Source organism: Micropterus salmoides, unplaced genomic scaffold, assembly GCF_014851395.1.
Source record: "Micropterus salmoides isolate LMB-PRFRI ecotype aquatic unplaced genomic scaffold, ASM1485139v1 Ms_hic_scaffold_18, whole genome shotgun sequence".
Classification (NCBI taxonomy): Eukaryota; Metazoa; Chordata; class Actinopteri; order Centrarchiformes; family Centrarchidae; genus Micropterus; species Micropterus salmoides.
This window is the reverse complement of record NW_024040928.1, coordinates 16,910,723-16,929,708: the sequence shown is the minus strand read 5'-3', so window position 1 is coordinate 16,929,708 and position 18,986 is coordinate 16,910,723. Positions and strand designations below refer to the sequence as shown.

Here is an 18,986-nt window from a genome sequence, read left to right as displayed (position 1 = left end):
GATTTAGGTAAGCACCACCATTTCAAAAGTTTTGTGCAGCATGAGGTTGACAAAATTAATGTACTGAGAACTACTCAGATAAAAATGCAGTAGGCTACTCTGCACCATCTTCTACAATAAGCCTTTTTTTAAATAAGAGGATGTCTTCCTTGTTCCTGGTTTAAAAATAAGACATTCCAATGAGGCTTTGAGCTGTGACTGCTTTCATTGTTTAACATACAAAAGAAAACCTACTGCAGATAAACTGACCAGTCACTGTGTGTACATTGTGTAGACTATCATTTTAGCTTTTAATGGGCGGTGTAGCATCCCTGGGTAAATTAACTATGAATCTGCACATACCATCACCACAGTGTTAAAGTGGTGGTATTAGGCTTTTTGGCTTTTTCCCTCTCCTTTATTGAGTTATATTCCTTTTTTGAGCATGTAATAAGTTTGCAAAGTGAAAAAGCCCAAAGTCCAGCCCAAAGGCAGTTCCCATTTCCCACAGAAAACACTGCTCTGAACTGACCCAGCCCTTTCCCTAAATGCGCCTCATATAACGCTTGCTTGCCAAACGGCTACTCCGACATGCCCTCAAAAACACTGGTGGACAATCACTGAGCTCCAGCAAACACCTCTCATATCCCTTCCAAACACTAGTTACCCTCCAGGCAGTCAGTGGACATAAAGTTGTTACTGTGGTGTAGAGACAGAGCTCAGTTAAAACTTTATGGATGAAAGATACATTTGTCACAGATTAATAACGCTGACCCGCTCTTCTCTGCTTCTGATTGGCTAGTAGTCCTCAACTAGGAACTGCGCATGTGCAGTTCCCAACAGATCATTTAGAGGCAAGATGTATCACTCCATAGCTAAAACGAAGCCTCCAACACAGGGTGAAAAGAGGAGCTGCAGCAATGTGAAAAAAAAAAAATTGGTGTTTTTTGAAAATTTAACCATGTAAACCTGCTTTGGGACAACCCCTAAATAAGATTTTGAACCTGAAAATGAGCATAATACCACCTCTTTAAACATCAAATGTTTCTTGTTTTATGGGGAGCACTGTGTTTCATCACTATTAAGAGGGTTCTATCATAATGCAGGGTGCTTACAGCCCAACATGTAGAACACATGTGACACTAACTTAAACTGTATTTTCAACACTGTATATCAGCCTAAAAGCTTTATGAACACAATAACCACTATCTTGTTTTACGTGGTTCTCTCAGGCAGAATGCGGGACCTGCTGGAGAAGCTGCAGACCATTAGTAAGGAGCAGGAGGACCACGAGCCAGAGTTTCATGGGCCTGAAAATGATGTAGACAATGTGACTCTGTCTCAAGAGGCAGTGGTGTTTGAGAAATCCTCAGCTATTGATGACATCCTGATGGAGGCCCACGGCATTCGCAAGGACATGTCATTGCTCCATGTACAGGTAGAGCATCTGAAAACACATAATGAACGCTTTGGCACCTCTGTGCGGCGCCTTACCCTACTCAAAAAGGACTCGGACTCCATCGCCAGGGGAATCCAGCAACATGGCGAGGCTCTGTACGTGCGCCTTCAGGCCCTGGGTAAGGAGAGCTGCCAGCTGGAGGAGAAAGAAGGTCCCCACGCTGCTGTTAGTCGCATTGCCCGAGTTCAGCATGACACACTGATGCGTGCCTTCCATGATGCCATGAGTGAATACAATAAGGCAGAGGAGATGCAGAGGGATGCATGTCGGGAGAGGATCAAGAGGCAGGCCTCCATAATGGGAACTGAAATCACCAATGAGCAGCTGGATGTGATGGTGGACAAAGGTGGTGAAGGATGGGCTGAGCTGTCCCAGAGCCTGCAGAGACCAGGCGCACGCTCGCTCAGCAGGGCGATGTTTGAGATCAAAGGCAGACACAAGGAGCTGGTGGAGCTGGAAGCCAGGATGAGGGATGTCCATGAACTTTTCCTGCACATGGCCATGTTGGTGGAAGAGCAGGGATCCGTGCTCAATAACATTGAGGCTAATGTGTGTACCAGTGAGGAATATGTTGAAGAAATCAACGTTCAGATCAAGAAGGCCATACAGTACAAGAGGAAAAATCCTTTTCAGCAATGTTGCCCCTGTCTACCCTGATGGAGAAGCAACCAAATGCTTTAGGGCTTGTTTTACTTTTGCAATTTTATAGATTACTGAAATAAACATTTACCAGTATGAATAGTTATGGACAACTAAAAATAATTGTTATGAAATGTGCTGAAATTATGTTAAATCCAACCTTTAGAGATACACTTATGTGCACAAAGTGTAGAAGCAGTTTTGTCTTGAAGAATAGAACACTGTATTTCTCTGACTCGTGTGTCTAAATTTTATTTAATAAGTACAAGAAGTACACACAGTCTTCAGAAATGTGGAGGAATTGGGAATCATGGGGATGGGTAACAGTAAGGATGGAAAGAGAGTTGAGAAATTGCTATTATCGATGACAGGTGAGGATCCATTGCAACTTTGTAGAAATACAGTATTATAGTGAGAAATGATTCAGCCAGGCAGACATTAATTAAACACTGAATAAGTGAAAGCTGAAAGTGCCATAATGATGAGAAGTATTTCATTTTGGTGGCAAAAGGGCAAGTGTGATTTAAATACTAAGTGGAAACGGTTGATGGAGGGTGGCAATTATTGGCCAAACAAGGTATGTTACATATCTAGAGTTTACCTCAAACAATAGAGAAGCCAAGTTTTGATATAGGTGTTTAAAATCAGATATTACACTTTACAGCCAACCAAACAGGGCAGAGAGGAAAAATCAGCTGGCTCTGCTTTGAGTTCAAACTTTAGATTGGAGAAGAGACATGTCATATGATCCCAGGACATAAACTAAGCTAAGAGTTGTAGCCTTTAGTTGTTTCATATCAGACTTTTGTCTTGGAAGGAGCCAAATTATTTTAACAAATGTTGTGTTGAGTTTAGGGGTGAGTACTCTTTCTTTGTTGCTGAAAAATAAACAACCAACAGACACAATCAACTGTAGCAACCTGCTTGGGCCTAGGTTTGGTAATTTCATTTTTTTAAAGGCCCAAAACTTACATTTTGACATGGGGACTCTAAAGACGGGGGCCTTAAGATCAGCTAATAAGTAACACTCACATGTGTAGGTGTATATTATTTTCATTTTCCCAAACAAAGTTACATTTAATTATGCTCATTTGAACAAACCAACTGCCACACAGTCAACCAAGGGTCTGGGGCCTAGGGCCAGTTGCTCATGTTGTCCAGATGGTAATCCAGCCAAACATACTGTAATGAATGGTGTCACATTTGAAGGATGTATTTAAGTATTACAGAGAATCTTTAACATGGTAAAGTTAAATAAATGTATCGTGTTGTGGTGGCAGCCCGGCTGACGGTGAGTGTCCTGGTTTTTTTTCTCCTTTTTATCAGTTATTCTGCTTTTTCCTTGGTTTTCTGTTCCTTGCCTGCCTCCCTGTGTTTTCTCCCCTGTGTGTGCTCTCTCTCCCTCTGCTCCTGAGCCCAGCCAACGACCCGCACCTGCACCTCATCAGCCACCTCGTCAGCCTGCCACACCTGCCAGTAGTCAACCTAATCCCTGCCTGTATTTCAACCCCGGTTCTCCACACCACTCTCGCTTGATCGTCATTGCTCCATACCTAGTGTCACCTCTGTGTTCAGGCTCTCATGTTTCTTGGTTTCTCACATTTTCCCTGTGCTTAGTCTCTGTTATCTCTAACCCTGTCTCTCCATCTGTTTCCCTCACAGGTTCACTCACCCTCGTCCTCCGGACCTCTCCTCCTCGGGCTTCCCCCATGGCGTCCTCCCAGTTCTCCCTTGCATCCTCCCTTCCTCGGCCCCAGTGTTCCCCGGCTCCCTGGTTCCCGTCCCGTTGGTTTCCCTGTGCCAGTGTTTCCCTGGCATCCTCCTCTCCCTCAACTCCAGTCCTTCAACCCCCTTTTTCTCTAAATAAACCTCCTTCACTCAGAGTGCTGCATTTGGGTACTCTCTGTCCCCACACCACACCAACCTCGTAACATATTGTGTGATTGCTGGCTTTGTGGGGACAATTCTGTGGTTTTGGAGCTGCGATTGTAGTTGATATGTAGTCTCGTTGTTTCTTAAAATGAACAAGTTTCAGCTGACAAATGTTTAGATGATCAATTAATCTTTTCAGTCATTAATCAAGTCAGTCTGTACTAAAAAAAAAATTCATTGAACTATTTTAAAAGCTTTCACAATGTATGTTAAAACAATTAAATGTTTTATTCCTGGTAGTCAATGAATCAGTCCCATCTTGGGGAGTGTCTCACCTGTGTGAGAGTTATGGCAAATCTCTGATATGGTAGAGTTGTATACATTGTTCCTGTGTATTTTGCTTTTGTGATCTTGATTCTTTTGTTTTGGCTCTGCATCTCTAGTTGATCCCAAATCTTCATGCTTGCCTCCTTTCTGATCTTGGCTCTCAGCTACATGACAGTTGTGAGACAGGAGCTGGCGGTCACTTTTTGGTTCTGGCTCATTGTGGTTACCTTCCTCATAAGTAGGAGTCAACATCAAGTTATCAGTCTCCTGCGTCAGTATAAGCTGCTCTCCTGCCTGACTGGTACAGAGTTCCTCCTGTTCCTCTTTAATCTGTGGAGGCTCTGGGTCCACTGGAGTCCCTCTCCTGAATACAGAGCTGCTGGTCAGGCAGAACCTCCTCTGCCTTACAGACATGTTACTGAGGGAGATCTGGAGCTCAAACAAAAGGAAAATGCTACTACTGTAATGTTAACGAATAAATGTAGACACTGAAGGAACCAGTTAAACACTTTGGAACAACACTGAAGTCAGAGTTATGGCAGAAAATTGTGTCCTCTTACATTTTATCTTTTATGTATGATCTTTTAATATTATTACTGTTATTACTATATATATATAGTGCTTTTATCCTTAACCTTTCCTCTCCTGTATTCCTGATGTTAGTCTGTCCACATTTACTAGGGTTTAGGTCAGAGCTGTGAGATTGTTTTGGTGTTTTCCCCCTCTTGTTGTTCCTCTCCTCTCCTGTAATGTTCATTCAAGGCCGAGAGAGGATCTCTGTTCCCCAAAACATAGAAACCTGTGTAAATGATGATGCATCCCTTTGCTCTGGGCCAGACACCCGAAGCCGCCCTAGGCGGCAGGTCTCTGGACCAGCTGTATTTGTGTTTAAGTACTTCTCTGTTTATTCTGTTTTTTTAAAATAAATTCTTCGAAAGACAAGGGTTGGTTGTAACTCAATTCTTTGCTCAACCCCTCACCAGGAATATAATTTCCACGACAGTCAGCTTTCAATTTGTAGCTTCCGAGTAGGCAGTTAAGGGAAACTTAACTTACATTGCTGAGCGACTGAGCCTCCTTGTTATGCATCTCTTACTGTTGTGAAAGTTGTTAAGCATTTTAGTTATAGCCTTAATGCTGTCTGAAACACCACTCTGACATTTGTCAAACCAATGAGAAAGAAACTGTAGCCTACACAGCAATCAGACTTTTTTTATTTTATAAAAAAAAAGGCTGATTGCTATGTAGGGTAACAGGGGGAAATTATTTTGTTATTTTAAATTATTTGATCAAAGCCATTTTGAGTTGAGTTGAGCCAAGTTGATCTAATTTTTTGTCATCAAATAAGGTATATATTTTTTATTGTGTTCAATTTATATATATTTACATTAAGGGGAGCCTTAAGATAAGTTATGCAATTGTTTAGAGAGAAAGATTTTTATAGTTTTTGGTTAAAGTCTTAAGTCTTACCACAATCTACCCTACAGTTCTCACTTGAAAGCAACATTTGAAAAGTTATTTTAATTTTTGAAAGACAATCAAAACAGCTGGCATAGTGGTTTCGATCTGGTCCTGGTTCAATGTGATGTACATGCAAAAAACATAGGCCTTTTTTTCCATTTTCACAAATAGAATAAATGGTTTGACAAATGTTAATGTGGTTTTCAGACAGCGTTAAGCCTTTACCTTAAATGCTCAGCAATGTAAGTTAGGTTTCCTTAACTGCCGAATCAGAAACTATCTCCAGCACTGTCATATTGGACTATATGTATTTTTTTCCTGTTTGTGAAGTTTAACACGCCTATCCTGTGTAACTTTATTTCGGGTTTCTAAATGAAAAATCCAGCAGTAGGCTCTTCCTCGTACACGACGGAATTTTTTTTTTTTTTTTTAAACTCCGAATAATTCTTCAGCAGCAGCAGCATTTAGTCGCTCGTTGACAAACTCTCTTAGACACTCAACTGAAGACATTGTTGCTAAATTACAAATGAAATAATTAGCGGCGTTACGACTATAATAACACCTTCCAGCTAATTCAATACATGCATAGCGAACAAGAATGCTGCCTGACTTAATCGACCCAGTCTTCTGCTTTCTGACAACCAAAAAGCATCTCCCTATAGGGAAGAAGCCTATTGTGTGTTTCAGTGAGTCTCTCTCACTGAAACACACACACAGCCGACAGACAACTTCCTTCATTCGAATGAAAGATGCGTTTCCCAAACCCACTGCACCAAAGAAATCAGCATGAGACACGTTGAAGGGGTTTACTTCCGCTCTGATTTTGTGGGGGCCAGTCACAAGAGGTAAGACACGTTTAATCAATTTGTTAGGTAATAGGTGTGGCAGAGGCACGTGTGGATAATTGTCTTAATTAGTGCTACACTCCCCAAGCAGCTTAAAGATGGGACTGATTCAGTGACTACCAGGAATCAGACATTTAATTGTTTTAACATACGTTGTGAAAGCTTTTAAATTTTTTTTTAGTACAGGCTGTATGAAAGAATCAGTGGCGGAGATTTAGGTAAGCACCACCATTTCAAAAGTTTTGTGTAGCATGAGGTTGACAAAATGAATGTACTGAGAACTACTAAAAATGCGGTAGGCTACTCTGCACCATCTTCTGTACAAGCCTCTTTATTTTATTTTTTTTTTTAAATAAGAGGATGTCTTTCTTGTTGTGTTTAAAAATAAGACACTTCAATTAGCCTTTGAGCTGTGACTGCTTTCATTGTTTAAGATGAAAAAGAGAACCTACTGCAGATAAATTGACCACTCACTGCATGTACTATAGAACTGTCATTTTAGCTTTTAGTGGGTGGTGTAGGTAAATTAACTATGAATCTGCACATACGTCACCACAGTGTTAAACATCAAATGTTTCTTGTTTTATGGGGAGCACTGTGTTTCATCACTATTAAGAGGGTTCTATCATAATGGAGGGTGCTTACAGCCCAACATGTAGAACACATGTGACACTAACTTAAACTGTGTTTTCAATACTGTATATCAGCCAGAATGCGGGACCTGCTGGAGAAGCTGCAGACCATTAGTAAGGAGCAGGAGGACCACGAGCCAGAGTTTCATGGGCCTGAAAATGACGTAGACAATGTGACTCTGTCTCAAGAGGCAGTGGTGTTTGACAAATCTGCTATCGAAAACCTCTTGATGGAGGTCCACGGCATTCGTAAGGACATGTCATTGCTCAACGTACAGGTAGAGCGTCTGAAAAAGCACAATGACCGCTTTCGCACCACTATGCGGCGGCTTACCCTACTCAGAAAGGACTCGGACTCCATCGCCAGGGGGATCAAGCAACGTGGTGAGGCTCTGTATGTCCGCATTCAGGCCCTGGGTAAGGAGAGCCGCCGGCTGGAGGAGAAATCGGGTCCACTTTCTACTGTCAGTCGCATTGCCCGGGTTCAGTATGACGCACTGATGTGTGCCTTCCATGATGCCATGAGTGAATACAATAAGGCAGAGGAGATGCAGAGGGATGCATGTCGGGAGAGGCTCAAAAGGCAGGCCTCCATAATGGGAACTGAAATCACCAATGAGCAGCTGGATGAGATGGTGGACAAAGGTGGTGAAGGATGGGATGAGCTGTCCCAGAACGTGCAGACCACACGCAACCGCACGCTCAGCAGGGCAATGGCTGAGCTCCAAGGCAGACACAAGGAGCTGTTGGAGCTGGAAGCCAGGATGAGGGATGTCCACGAACTGTTCCGGGACATGGCCGTGTTGGTGGAGGAGCAGGGATCCGTGATCAATAACATTGAGGCTAATGTGTGTACCAGTGAGGAACATGTTGACGAATCAAACGTTCGGCTCAGGAAGGGTGTCGAGTACAAGAAGAAGACTCCTTTTCAGACATGTTGCTCCTGTCTACCCTGCTGGAGATGCAACCAAACGGCTTGAGGCTTATTTTACTCTTGCAATTTTATAGATTACTGAACTAAACATTTGCCTGTATAGTTATGGACAACTGTTAATTAATCCGTGTGTGTGTGACCATATAGGATGCTCTTTTATTTTAACCGTTAAGCAGTTCACTGACGTGCAAAATAAACGCTGTTTTTATTAAATTAAAGGGTTTGTTGTCCTTGACAGAACATCAACACATAGTAAGTTGGGTCGTGGGGATAAAAAGTACAGTCTTTAGAAATGTGGAGGAATTGGGAGTCATGGGGATGGGTAACAGTAAGGATGGAAAGAGAGTTGAGAAATTGCTATTATCGATGACAGTTGAGGATCCATTGCAACTTTGTAGAAATGCAGTATTATAGTGAGAAATGATTCAGCCAGGCAGACATTAATTAAACACTGAATAAGTGAAAGCTGAAAGTGCCATAATGATGAGAAGTATTTCATTTTGGTGGCAAAAGGGCAAGTGTGATTTAAATACTAAGTGGAAACTGTTGATGGAGGGTGGCAATTATTGGCCAAACAAGGTATGTTACATATCTGGAGTTTACCTCAAACAATAGAGAAGCCAAGTTCTGATATAGGTGTTTAAAATCAGAAATTACACTTTGCAGCCCACCAAACAGGGCAGAGAGGAAAAATCAGCTGGCTCTGCTTTGAGTTCAAACTTTAGATTGGGGAAGAGACATGTCATATGATCCCAGGACATAAACTAAGCTATTTGTGGAGTGTAAAATAAGAGTTGTAGCCTTTAGTTAGTTTCATATCAGACTTTTGTCTTGGAATGAGCCAAATTATTTTAACAAATGTTGAGCTTAGGGGTGAGTAAGTCCAGTAGTTGTCTATTTCTTTGTTGCTGAAAAATAAACAACCAATAGACACAATCAACTGTAGCAACCTGCTTAGTTACATTTGATTATGCTCATTTGAACAAACCAATTGCTACACAGTCAACCAAGGGGGCCAGTAGCTCATGTTGGCCAGAATGCAATCCAGCCTTTAATTTTATAATAAAATCAAACGACAAAAGGGAGTCCTTGTTAATGTTTGCCTTCACTTTTACTAATGAAGTATGAGCGCAACACTGTATCGGCATTAAGAGCCACTGAAAACGTGTTTAACAATTTGTCAATAAAGTCATAGTTATCTAAATTATTCAACCATGTTTTTGTATTTGGGAGAGTGGAGTCCGTCCGGAAATTATCATTGAAAAATTACTTATAAATAGCTTTTTGGCGCCTGTCCTGTTTCAGTGCCTCAGTTTTCAGACAGGCGCAGAAAAACCTTCTTCTTCTGCTTTGGGTTTTTACAGCAGCTGGCATCCATTGAGTTGCATTACTGCCACCTTCAGTTTTTATTTACCCTTTGCTTCCATTCATACTAAATCCGCCTATCTAATCCAGTTGCCCTCAGAAAACCAAATATCCATTTCCTACCTCCACACTTTCTGCATACTCCAATAAACCTTTTACTGTATTATATATCCGTCCTATTTTTTTTAACTGTGTTATCATTTCTTGTCTTTCCTGAGTAAATTTCCTGCATGTTATAAGAATATGTTCTGCTTTTTCAGCCTCCTGACATTGTTCACACATTCCTGTAGGATGTTTTCCTGTAATTAAAAGTGTGCTGTTAAGATTGCTATGCCCAATTCTCAGCCTACTTATTATCACCTGCTCTTTCCTCTTTGCTCCCCTACTTCTTGATATACCTACTTTGCTTTGGATTCCGTGTAAATGTCTCCCTTTTATTGCGTTATCCCAGCTCTGTTGCCATTGTTGATTTACACTTCTCCACACTATGCCTTTCCCCTCTGATTTTGATAATTTAATGTTGACTTCAACATCTCCTTTTATTAACTGCTTCTTTTGCCACCTTATCTGCTTTCTCATTTCCCTGAATTCCCGAGTGTGCAGGGACCCACATAAAGCAAGTCCAGGTGACTTCTAGTTGTGCATGTCTTCATGCTTATAAGAGCTGACACAGAGTCACTACATATTAATATTTCCTTATCACTAATTATTTCTGTCCATTCCAACGCCATCAATATGGCAAACAGTTCAACTGCAAACACACTCAGACAATCAGATGTTCTTTTGCTAAGTTCTAACTGATACTTAGGAACAACAACTGCAGACCCTGTTGCATCTGTTTGCATGTCCTTTGGCCCATCTGTGAAAATCTGAATACTTTCCTTATACTTACATTCCCTATAGCTATAATATACACTAGTTAAATCGGCATTCTTATTATTGCGTTTAATCTCAAGTAGTTCCAAATCTACACATGGTACTTCTAATTCCCAGACAGGTCTGATAGGCCACACCACATTTGCGCCAAACTCTTTATCATATACACCTGTATCCCTTGCCATTTGCTCTCCTGTCCACCCAAAACTTGTTTTTTGTGTTGTGCTGCTTCTCCCGGCACGTCTGCAGCACCCTTTTTGCTGGATGGCTATCTCCATGCCCTCTTAAATTGACCCAATAATTAGCCCCCAGCTGCTTCCTTCCATATCATATGCCTTTTCCACGTCAAAAAATACTGCAACCATTGTCTCTTTATTTACTTGGGCTTTCCTTATTTCATCTTCTAGTCCCAGCACTGGATCTATGGTACTCCTTCCCTTCCTGAAACCGCTTTGGTTTGATGCCACCATTTCTCTTTCCTCCAAGAAGTATGTTAACCTCTCATTCACCATACGTTCCATTAACTTACAGATGTGAGACGTCAAGGCAATTGGTCTATAGCTTCCAGGTCTGCTGGCATCTTTTCCAGGTTTCCTTATTGGAATTATTATAGCCTCCTTCCAACTCCCTGGTATTATTCCATCTACCCACACTCTGTTATACAACATCAATAATTTTTCCAGATTTTCTTCACTTAGATGCTTTATCATACAATAACATACTTCATCTTTCCCTGGCGCCGTCTGTCCCGCTTTGTCTAGTGCCCTGTTTTAACGCTCCTATTGTAAAGGGGACATTAAGTCCATCCCCCACACTACTTTTCCTACCTAAAGCCTCTATATTTTCAGATTTTGTTTTCTCTCTACCTCTTCTACCTTCTTCCTGCATATTGTTTGAGCTATGTACCGTAACAAAGGTTTTTGCCATTAGCTCTGCCTTCTCCCTATTTGTTACTGCTGTCTCATTACCCTCAACCAGAACCGGGTAACTCCATTCCCTCCTGCCCCCCCCCATCTTTTTTATCGCAGAAAAACCCAGGAGTAGCCGTCACTTTCATTTGACGTCTACTTCTACCGACTCGGATAACTTATCTGCATGCATTTGTGAGCTGACTCCAGAGGACCCTTTATGTGTTATTGGTGTTTCGCGTTGCATCGCGCCCTTGTTTGATCACAGTGTGTTCAATAGCTAAACACTCCACTGTAAGGCCGAAATGACAGTGTAGTGACGGTGTCGTTCAGAGCTCGTAAGTTCACTTGTGCTATCAGTTAGCACATGCTAACGTTATTAACTTAGCTGCTGGTCCTGGTTAGATAGCTAACTTTGTAGTCGTGACGATAGATAAAGCAGGGGCTCTGTCAGTCAACACGCTGACTTTACTCTGTCTGGTATTACATTTCACATCGTAAGGAGACCCTAAATTACGGCGGTAACGTTAAAGTTAGTTTGTGTAACGTTAAAAGCGTTGCTGTCTTGTCAACGACCACGACACACACCACGCTAGCTGCTAATGCTGTGCTGCTAGCATAGCATAGTTCTGACTCATGAGACGGGACTATTGTAATAAAGTAATCATTGAAAGGTTAAAGATGTAATTCATATATGTTAAAAATGTTTTTTCAAGGGGAAATGTGGCGGGATGCGGTGTATACACCAGGATGGCCGAGTGGTTAAGGCGTTGGACTTAAGATCCAATGGACATATGTCCGCGTGGGTTCGAACCCCACTCCTGGTATATAATTTTAATCGTCTGTCTCTGCATCAAGAAATTACCTAGAAGAAACATAAGAAGCGTCTCCTGCAAACTGTAACACAGTACATTCAAATTCTGATATCTAGTACAGCGAAGAAAGCAGTCATTTCGCTTTAGCTGTAACGTTAGACCTATTTTCCATCGAAGGCACCACAATGCAGACGAGGTCATAATTAAAGATAGGGGGACACAAAGCTTCTGTAAGTAGTGCTAACGTGAGCAAAACGAACACATTAATGGAAAAGACCGTCGTGATATTCTAAGTATTCATTTTCTACAGCGATTAACTTTAGTAAGGCACATAAGGACAGTGTAAATTGCCCTTGGTAACAGTTCTCATTCTAATAATTTTACTTTCTTCTAAATACAGAGAATTTGTACAATCAGTCAGTAGGAAAGTTAAATGGTCAAGATTGGCAACAGTGTACCAACTGTTGGTACAATAATACCGAAAACAATGGTAGGATGAAACTCAGCTGCAGATCTTATTATGTAGAGTAATACAAAGTTGTTCAGATATTTGTTAAAGTACAAGCCCACCTCCTGCTGGCTCATTATCCATACATTTGGCATTTTTGGTTAATGTGCCTATGTGATGATACCAATAATTAATTTCAACATGGCAAATTGTGGGGAACATGTTTATAAATGTATGTCGTTATATTGATTTTTTCTTTAGAAAATTCCTCTAGGTAAGTGTGGTCTGGGGTAGCCAAGGGTAGGTGTTTTTTTTTTTTATGTTGCACCATTGAGGCAGAAGAGGGCACTCTAAGCCCTTCTTGGAGTCTCTGGGCTGGAGTCCAACACAGGCCCACTGGAGGCCTACACACTCTCACCCCTATAATTTCCCTGCAAGGGCGATGCCTTGCACTCATGGATACCCAGTCATCTGCATCTGCCACAGGAAAAGCTTCACAGAAAATAGCTGTAACTATTTTAAAGTAGTGTTCAAAATTTTGTTGCACTGTAGTCACAAGAAGGTCCAAGAAGTACAGATGGAAAATAAGCCTTTTGAAACTTTCTCAACCAGTTGAAATTCTATATAGGTCTTTTGCACTGCATTGTTCACAAACACAATGGATGTAAACATGTAGCCTATCATGGGTGTAGCAGGTCTGTGGCAAGTTGCAGTTGATAACTATGTGTAAAAGACAGTAGCCTCCTGGTGTCTTGATACTTCAGAGTCCCAAATTTTACATATTAATCTACATAAACATGTCAGTGAACCGTAGCATTCCTACCTGTCCCCTTGGTCCCTCTATACTCATCACCAAATAAATCTGCTGTCACTTGATAGGTGTTCGAGGTCTAAAAGAGCACTAATTTGTGAAATTGAGCCTCTTCGAGCTGTGCGAGGAAGCCTCCATAGTCCTGACAAGTGAGAAGATGCGAGAATGAGGGTTTACAATGGATGATCAACATATCTGCATCTCCCAAAGCTTCAGAGAGACTTTCTAGTGGGCCATAATCTATTATTCAGTCCTCTCAGGTACTGAAAAGTTGTTTTGTATAATATGAAAAAAACATGGCACAAGGGTTGTGGAAGGTTTTATAGTTATGATATTTGCTGTTGTTATTATCATGGTAATTTGTCATTTTGAAGTTATTTTTTATGATTTATTTATTTATTATTTTACTTTTAAATAAAGTTTCCCATTTGAACTAAAATTGTTTTTGTTTGCAGTATGAAAGATGCCATATAAATAAAGTGTATTATTATTGAGTGAAATATATTATGTTTGGAATACATTCATTCTAAAAGAATGGAAACTAAATAGAGTGGATTTATGGTAAGACATTTTCTGTGATATGACAATTTGTGTTGCAGCATTATCTTTTGACTGGTATTCAGAATATTAAAAGAAAACTGAATTGACTGTTGATTTTAGATGACACTAGAATACATACATGTTGCATGGTTTACTGTATGTACTGTACCTATCTTGAGCTTCCCCATGTGTGTCCAACAATCTCCAAGAGTTTGTTATGGGCAGGGGAGCCCAACAAAATGACAGTAGTAGAGCAATGCAGCTAATTAAATTTACTCTGTACCAAGAACTGTACCATACACTTTTGAGGTAGGCTATTTAAGTATTTCCATTTCTTGCCACCTAGTAGTTCACCACATTTTATATGGAAAAATTGTACTTTTACGTTTATCTGACAATACTTACAAGTTTTGTTGTCGAATAATGATTTAAATAAAAACACATAGTCAAAATCATTGATTGTTATAGATTAAACTCCCTAGCAAGTATATAAAGTAGCATAAAGTAGTTCAAATGAACTCTACCTTGACATGCCACGTCTGTTAAATTCAGCTTAATGTAATGCAATAATAATAAAATACTGATATAGTAGGCTGGATTTTGTATGCATGCTTTACTATAACTGACAAAACTGTGTACTTTTACTTAAGTACGATTTTGAATGTTGTGTAATGTAAGAGTTTTGTATTTGCCTTGATTGAACTAAAATTGTTTTTGTTTGCAGTATGAAAGATGCTATATAAATAAAGTGTATTATTATTGAGTGAAATATATTATGTTTGGAATACATTCATTCTAACTGTCGTTTTCATCATTCTGTCGTTTTCATCATTCTAGTGAATAAAATAATGTCACATTACACCTATACAATAAAACTAATACTTGGGATGAAATGGCTTTGTGTAAATTGTCAATTTCTGGTGCCTTTACGTGGAAAGAAGACCTGTGGCCTTATAAACATTCCAGTTATTTTTCCACAGTTAAAGTTACTTGCACAGCTTCGTGTTTTCCAGTGGGAATCACTGGTTTCGTTGGTGTTGCGTCACGTGACACCCACCGCGCCATGTTTCCATCTCCGCGTCAGGAAAACTTTTACAGCCAGAGGGGAAAAAGCTCAAGACCTCTCAAGTCACCCAGAAGGGCAGCGGTAGTTCCGGTTTAGACATTCAAAATAAACTCAATTGATGCAATAATTACTCAGTAGCTTCATAACATGATAACTTATGCAAGTGAAGTGGGAATCAGTAGCAAACGTTAATAATACCAATGGTGTTTCACTCATAATTTATGTCCTAAACGTAATTTAAAATGTAATATATGGAGTGACAGCGTTCACGTTTATGTTGGAAGCCCTAATGTTGACAGATTAGTACATTACTAAGGAGATAAATTATTGCAGAGTTGCTCAATTATCAGTAAAGGCAACGGGAGTGAGTGGAATTGACAGTTGGTAGGCTAGCCTATGATTTCCCATTGATTGCCATGTCTGGGCCGTCTTCATGCCATTTTACTTTGAAGGACCTGTTCTATCATTTCCGCTACGTATTGCCAACAGTGTCCAGTTTAACATCGATGTAAGCAGCACGGAGAAGGAACAAAGTTGTGGGACCCGAGTCCACAGTATTGCTGCGTCCACTCCTGAAATGTAATAACCATCTCTCCGTTTCCAAGAGACAGCCTACTGTGTGTTTTCAGGACTGGGTAGTTGTGCTTTGCTTTGCGTTGCAGAAAGGCGTCTCTTAAAGCTTTTTTTGGGCACATTGTGGAGACTGGATGCGCGTGAGGTCGGCTGTCCTTATAGTTAGCTAACTTAGTTAAAAAGAGTGCCTCGTCCCTCGTAGACAATGCCTTAAATCAATTGGATTGATGTACGTTTTTAACTTTTCAGTACATTTGACTTTATTTGTCTATCCACGCGCCACACGTTTAGGACTTGTTTTGAAGGGGCACGTCTCCTGACTCCTTGGTGACAGCAGAGGTGAGTGTGTGATTTTGATCGGTGCAATGCTTCGGACCTGTAAAGTTAACTGTCCTTGTTTCTTTCAAAGTCAGACGTTGGGTGTAAAGCCTTAAAAAGTTAAAACGTTGCCATCAAACAGTCACTACTCTTACTTAAGCTGATGTCTTGTAAGTTATGTTGCTAGCTGTTGGTGTGCAATGCAACCATTTTTTAAAATTGCTTGATGAAAGTCAGCAAGCTTTAAATACCGTCATACCTAAGAGATAAAACATTAGCTACTTCAAGGCCACTGTATATTTACAGTTTTAAAGTCCCTTTGTGTGTTTGGAGCAGTATTATTTAGTTTTTTAATCTTTCAGATTAAAACGATATAGGAGTGCTTTAACTTTATTGGGTATTGACAGAATACTGTTGTTCCAATCAACCTAACTAGAAAGTACTGGACTACACTTCTGCCTGTTGAAATTTAGAGTTCAGATTAAACTGGTTGATTGTATCCTTTCACTTGTTTTGCCTCCGTTGTCAAAACTATGCCTGTCACAGTGAGAGGAACTGAAATTGTGAAGACACCAGCAAGATTGAGGCTGCTGTCTTTTCCTGGAGTTTACAGTTGTTATTTTTGGATCTTGCATCATCCATCAAGAACTGTAACTCACCAAGCACTGCTCGATAAAAGTGCACACAAACTCCTTTCATGGTAAAAGCAAGCTACTTTGGGAGTGAACATGTTTGAGCGTTTAATGAAAGGATGCCCTGAATTAAAACAGACCACAGGCATTAATCCATCTACACTGCAAAGCAGCTCTTTAAAGTTGCAACAAGACATGCAAAGCTGCAGCACCAACTGACCTGTGCCCTAGGTCAAGTTGAACTTTTGTAGATCATGATAGATGGTGTTTCTTTTTTGCAGCTTCTGAAAGTTGAGCACATGTCACGGCGCCCATTATGAAACTACATATAGAAAACACAGTTGCAGTTGTGAATAATAGCACATTGGCAGACAATAATAACAGTTCAGTCTAATGTAACATTTCATTAATCCCCCTGAAAGAAACTCTCCTTACTTACAAGGAATCATAGTCCTGGGTTAGCTGCTGAAAAACTTAATTGATCCAATGGAAAGCATTACTTGGTTGCATGAGAATAAACCTTTTCCCACTGCATGCAGTCGTGCTCTGCCATCTCACTTAATGCTGTCAGATAGCTCTGAAATTATTGTCAGGGTCTGAAATCGATTGAAATCAAATCAATATAAAAATAATGTGTATTTATCAAAATATTGCTACTTAAACAATGGACAGTCTCTGTAACTCAGCATGAAGTTCAGCAGAACTGAACATTTAAAAGAAAGTATTACGTTTGACACAACTTTGACTGTGTGTGATGGTTGGTGCGGACCAACCACAGCAAACAAAGCACACAAAAACAAATGTCTGTGTTAGATTTGTGGGCGTTTCAAACTCTGAGATTATTGGCTACTTTGATCCTGAGCTTTACACAAGTCTACAACATGATTGTCCCATTATTACAGCACCAACTGCTATTACAGGAGTCATATTACACATAAATCAACGCCAAGATTGTCAGCCTAAGGCAGTGGTTCTCAAACCTTTTCTGTCATGCCCCCTTAAGAAGAAAAGTTCATCTCCCCCCACCCAGGCAAACGTGGATTTCTATCATCTATCTATCATTAACAATACAGGCGATTGAAATAAACAAAAATAGCTCTGATGCTTGCAAAATAACCTTGCTAGCATCAGAGCACTTTTATTTGTTTATGTCACCACATGAATCATATCTATGCAACAATAGGTCTACTCAACATCCACAACCCCCCTGAAGTGGCTCAACGCCCCCCCAGGGAGGCCCACCCCCGAGTTTGACAACCACTGGCCTGTGGCGTTTGTTGCTTTCCCAACATTGTTGAGCGGATGCGTCGAGGTGAAGTCTCAAACAGCTGTTAGTGTTTTTTAACAACCTGCATGCTACTTCACCATGTATAAATGTCCTGTGTGTGCGTGTAGCTCCAGTGCATGTGACACACTCTCCAGGCCTCGTTTTGAGATTATTTCCACTCCTTAAATGTCACATTAAAGTGTAAAGGCCCAAATATTTTATATATCAGTGAGAATTGGGCAACAATGAAATATAATGCGAGTTAAACTTTTCTTCTCACTTACAGGTGCAGAGGGCTGTTGCACGGTGTGTCAAGAGGCCTGTAACTGTATCACACAATTTCATCTAATACAGCGCTTTATTTATTGGCTACCATGGCATCACACGGCGACATCGCAGAGGGGGGAGCCAATGAAGAATTCAACGACATCATTAAGTGGAGATCTGGTATGTTTTTGATAGTTTTGGCCAGTATAGAGTTTGCTTTCTTGTGTTTCTTCTTCTCATGTTTTATGCTCCATATAGGGCACTCTGTTTGCAGAGTGTGTAAGAATGCATGTACAACCAAATACTATCAGATCATTGAGTTTTTTTTTAGCAAGATGACTAGTTATCTCATAACTGCAAAGAGAGAAACATTTTGTTGTACGTGCATAAGAGCAGTCACTGAAAGGAAACCCTGACAGAGCCAGAAATCCTGTTGTGCATGGTTAACCTCAGTTCCCATGGAGGCAAGGGAAGGGGGACAGAGGCAAAGCAAGCAACAAAGGCACGAAGAGAACAGGAGATGGTTGATTGTAACATGTTAGCTAGGAGAAAGAGAAAGTCGCAGGAAAGGTGACCAATGGCAGCAGAGAAAAGGGAAGACAAGAATGCAGGGATGGGTTTAGAGGGCCGCACCCTGTGATCCCTTTCTCTGCGGATCATTCCATAGGTTAATCTTTTGTAGACACCTACCTCAGAGAGGTAGAGAGAGAGAGAGAGAGACACACACACACAACAAGTTGTTGCTCTAGCAAGAGTCATGCTTTAGCTGAGCTGCAAACAATCAAGATCAGTACATTAAATAGAATATTGTACTTGGTGTGTCCGTTATTGCTGGCTTTTTGAGTAGACGTTGTTCATGTGCTGTACATTTGCATGATCTTTCTTACCTAGAAAGACTTTATTCTGATACTTACCAAGGTGTATTTCACGCTATGTATTTATCAAATGAATG

The 18,986-nt window shown here is 40.6% G+C and overlaps 2 protein-coding genes and 1 non-coding gene across 7 annotated transcripts in view; all 3 read left to right on the top strand.

Annotated features, from left to right (window-relative positions):
• On the top strand, positions 1 to 8,366 carry LOC119909274 (syntaxin-11-like). The gene is made up of 3 exons (XM_038727406.1): positions 1 to 7; positions 1,212 to 1,333; positions 7,412 to 8,366. The coding sequence occupies exons 2-3, from the start codon at positions 1,217 to 1,219 to the stop codon at positions 8,192 to 8,194; spliced, it is 900 nt and encodes a 299-aa protein (XP_038583334.1). The 5' UTR covers positions 1 to 7; positions 1,212 to 1,216; the 3' UTR covers positions 8,195 to 8,366.
• A 3,675-nt stretch (positions 8,367 to 12,041) lies between these two features.
• On the top strand, positions 12,042 to 12,124 carry trnal-uaa. The gene has a single exon. It is a non-coding gene; the product is annotated as a tRNA-Leu (tRNA).
• A 3,359-nt stretch (positions 12,125 to 15,483) lies between these two features.
• The window catches only part of utrn (utrophin), a 190,445-nt gene continuing 186,942 nt past the window's right edge, over positions 15,484 to 18,986 (top strand). For 2 of the 5 annotated variants that reach the window (XM_038726943.1, XM_038726936.1), the window contains exons 1-2: positions 15,484 to 15,889; positions 18,054 to 18,214. In XM_038726943.1, coding sequence (XP_038582871.1) covers positions 18,142 to 18,214 — 73 coding nt within the window. In that variant the 5' untranslated portion in view covers positions 15,484 to 15,889; positions 18,054 to 18,141. Of the gene's footprint in view, positions 15,890 to 17,683; positions 17,831 to 18,053; positions 18,215 to 18,986 lie in introns of all 5 variants that reach the window. The other 3 variants (XM_038726938.1, XM_038726937.1, XM_038726939.1) reach the window with 3 other exon arrangements.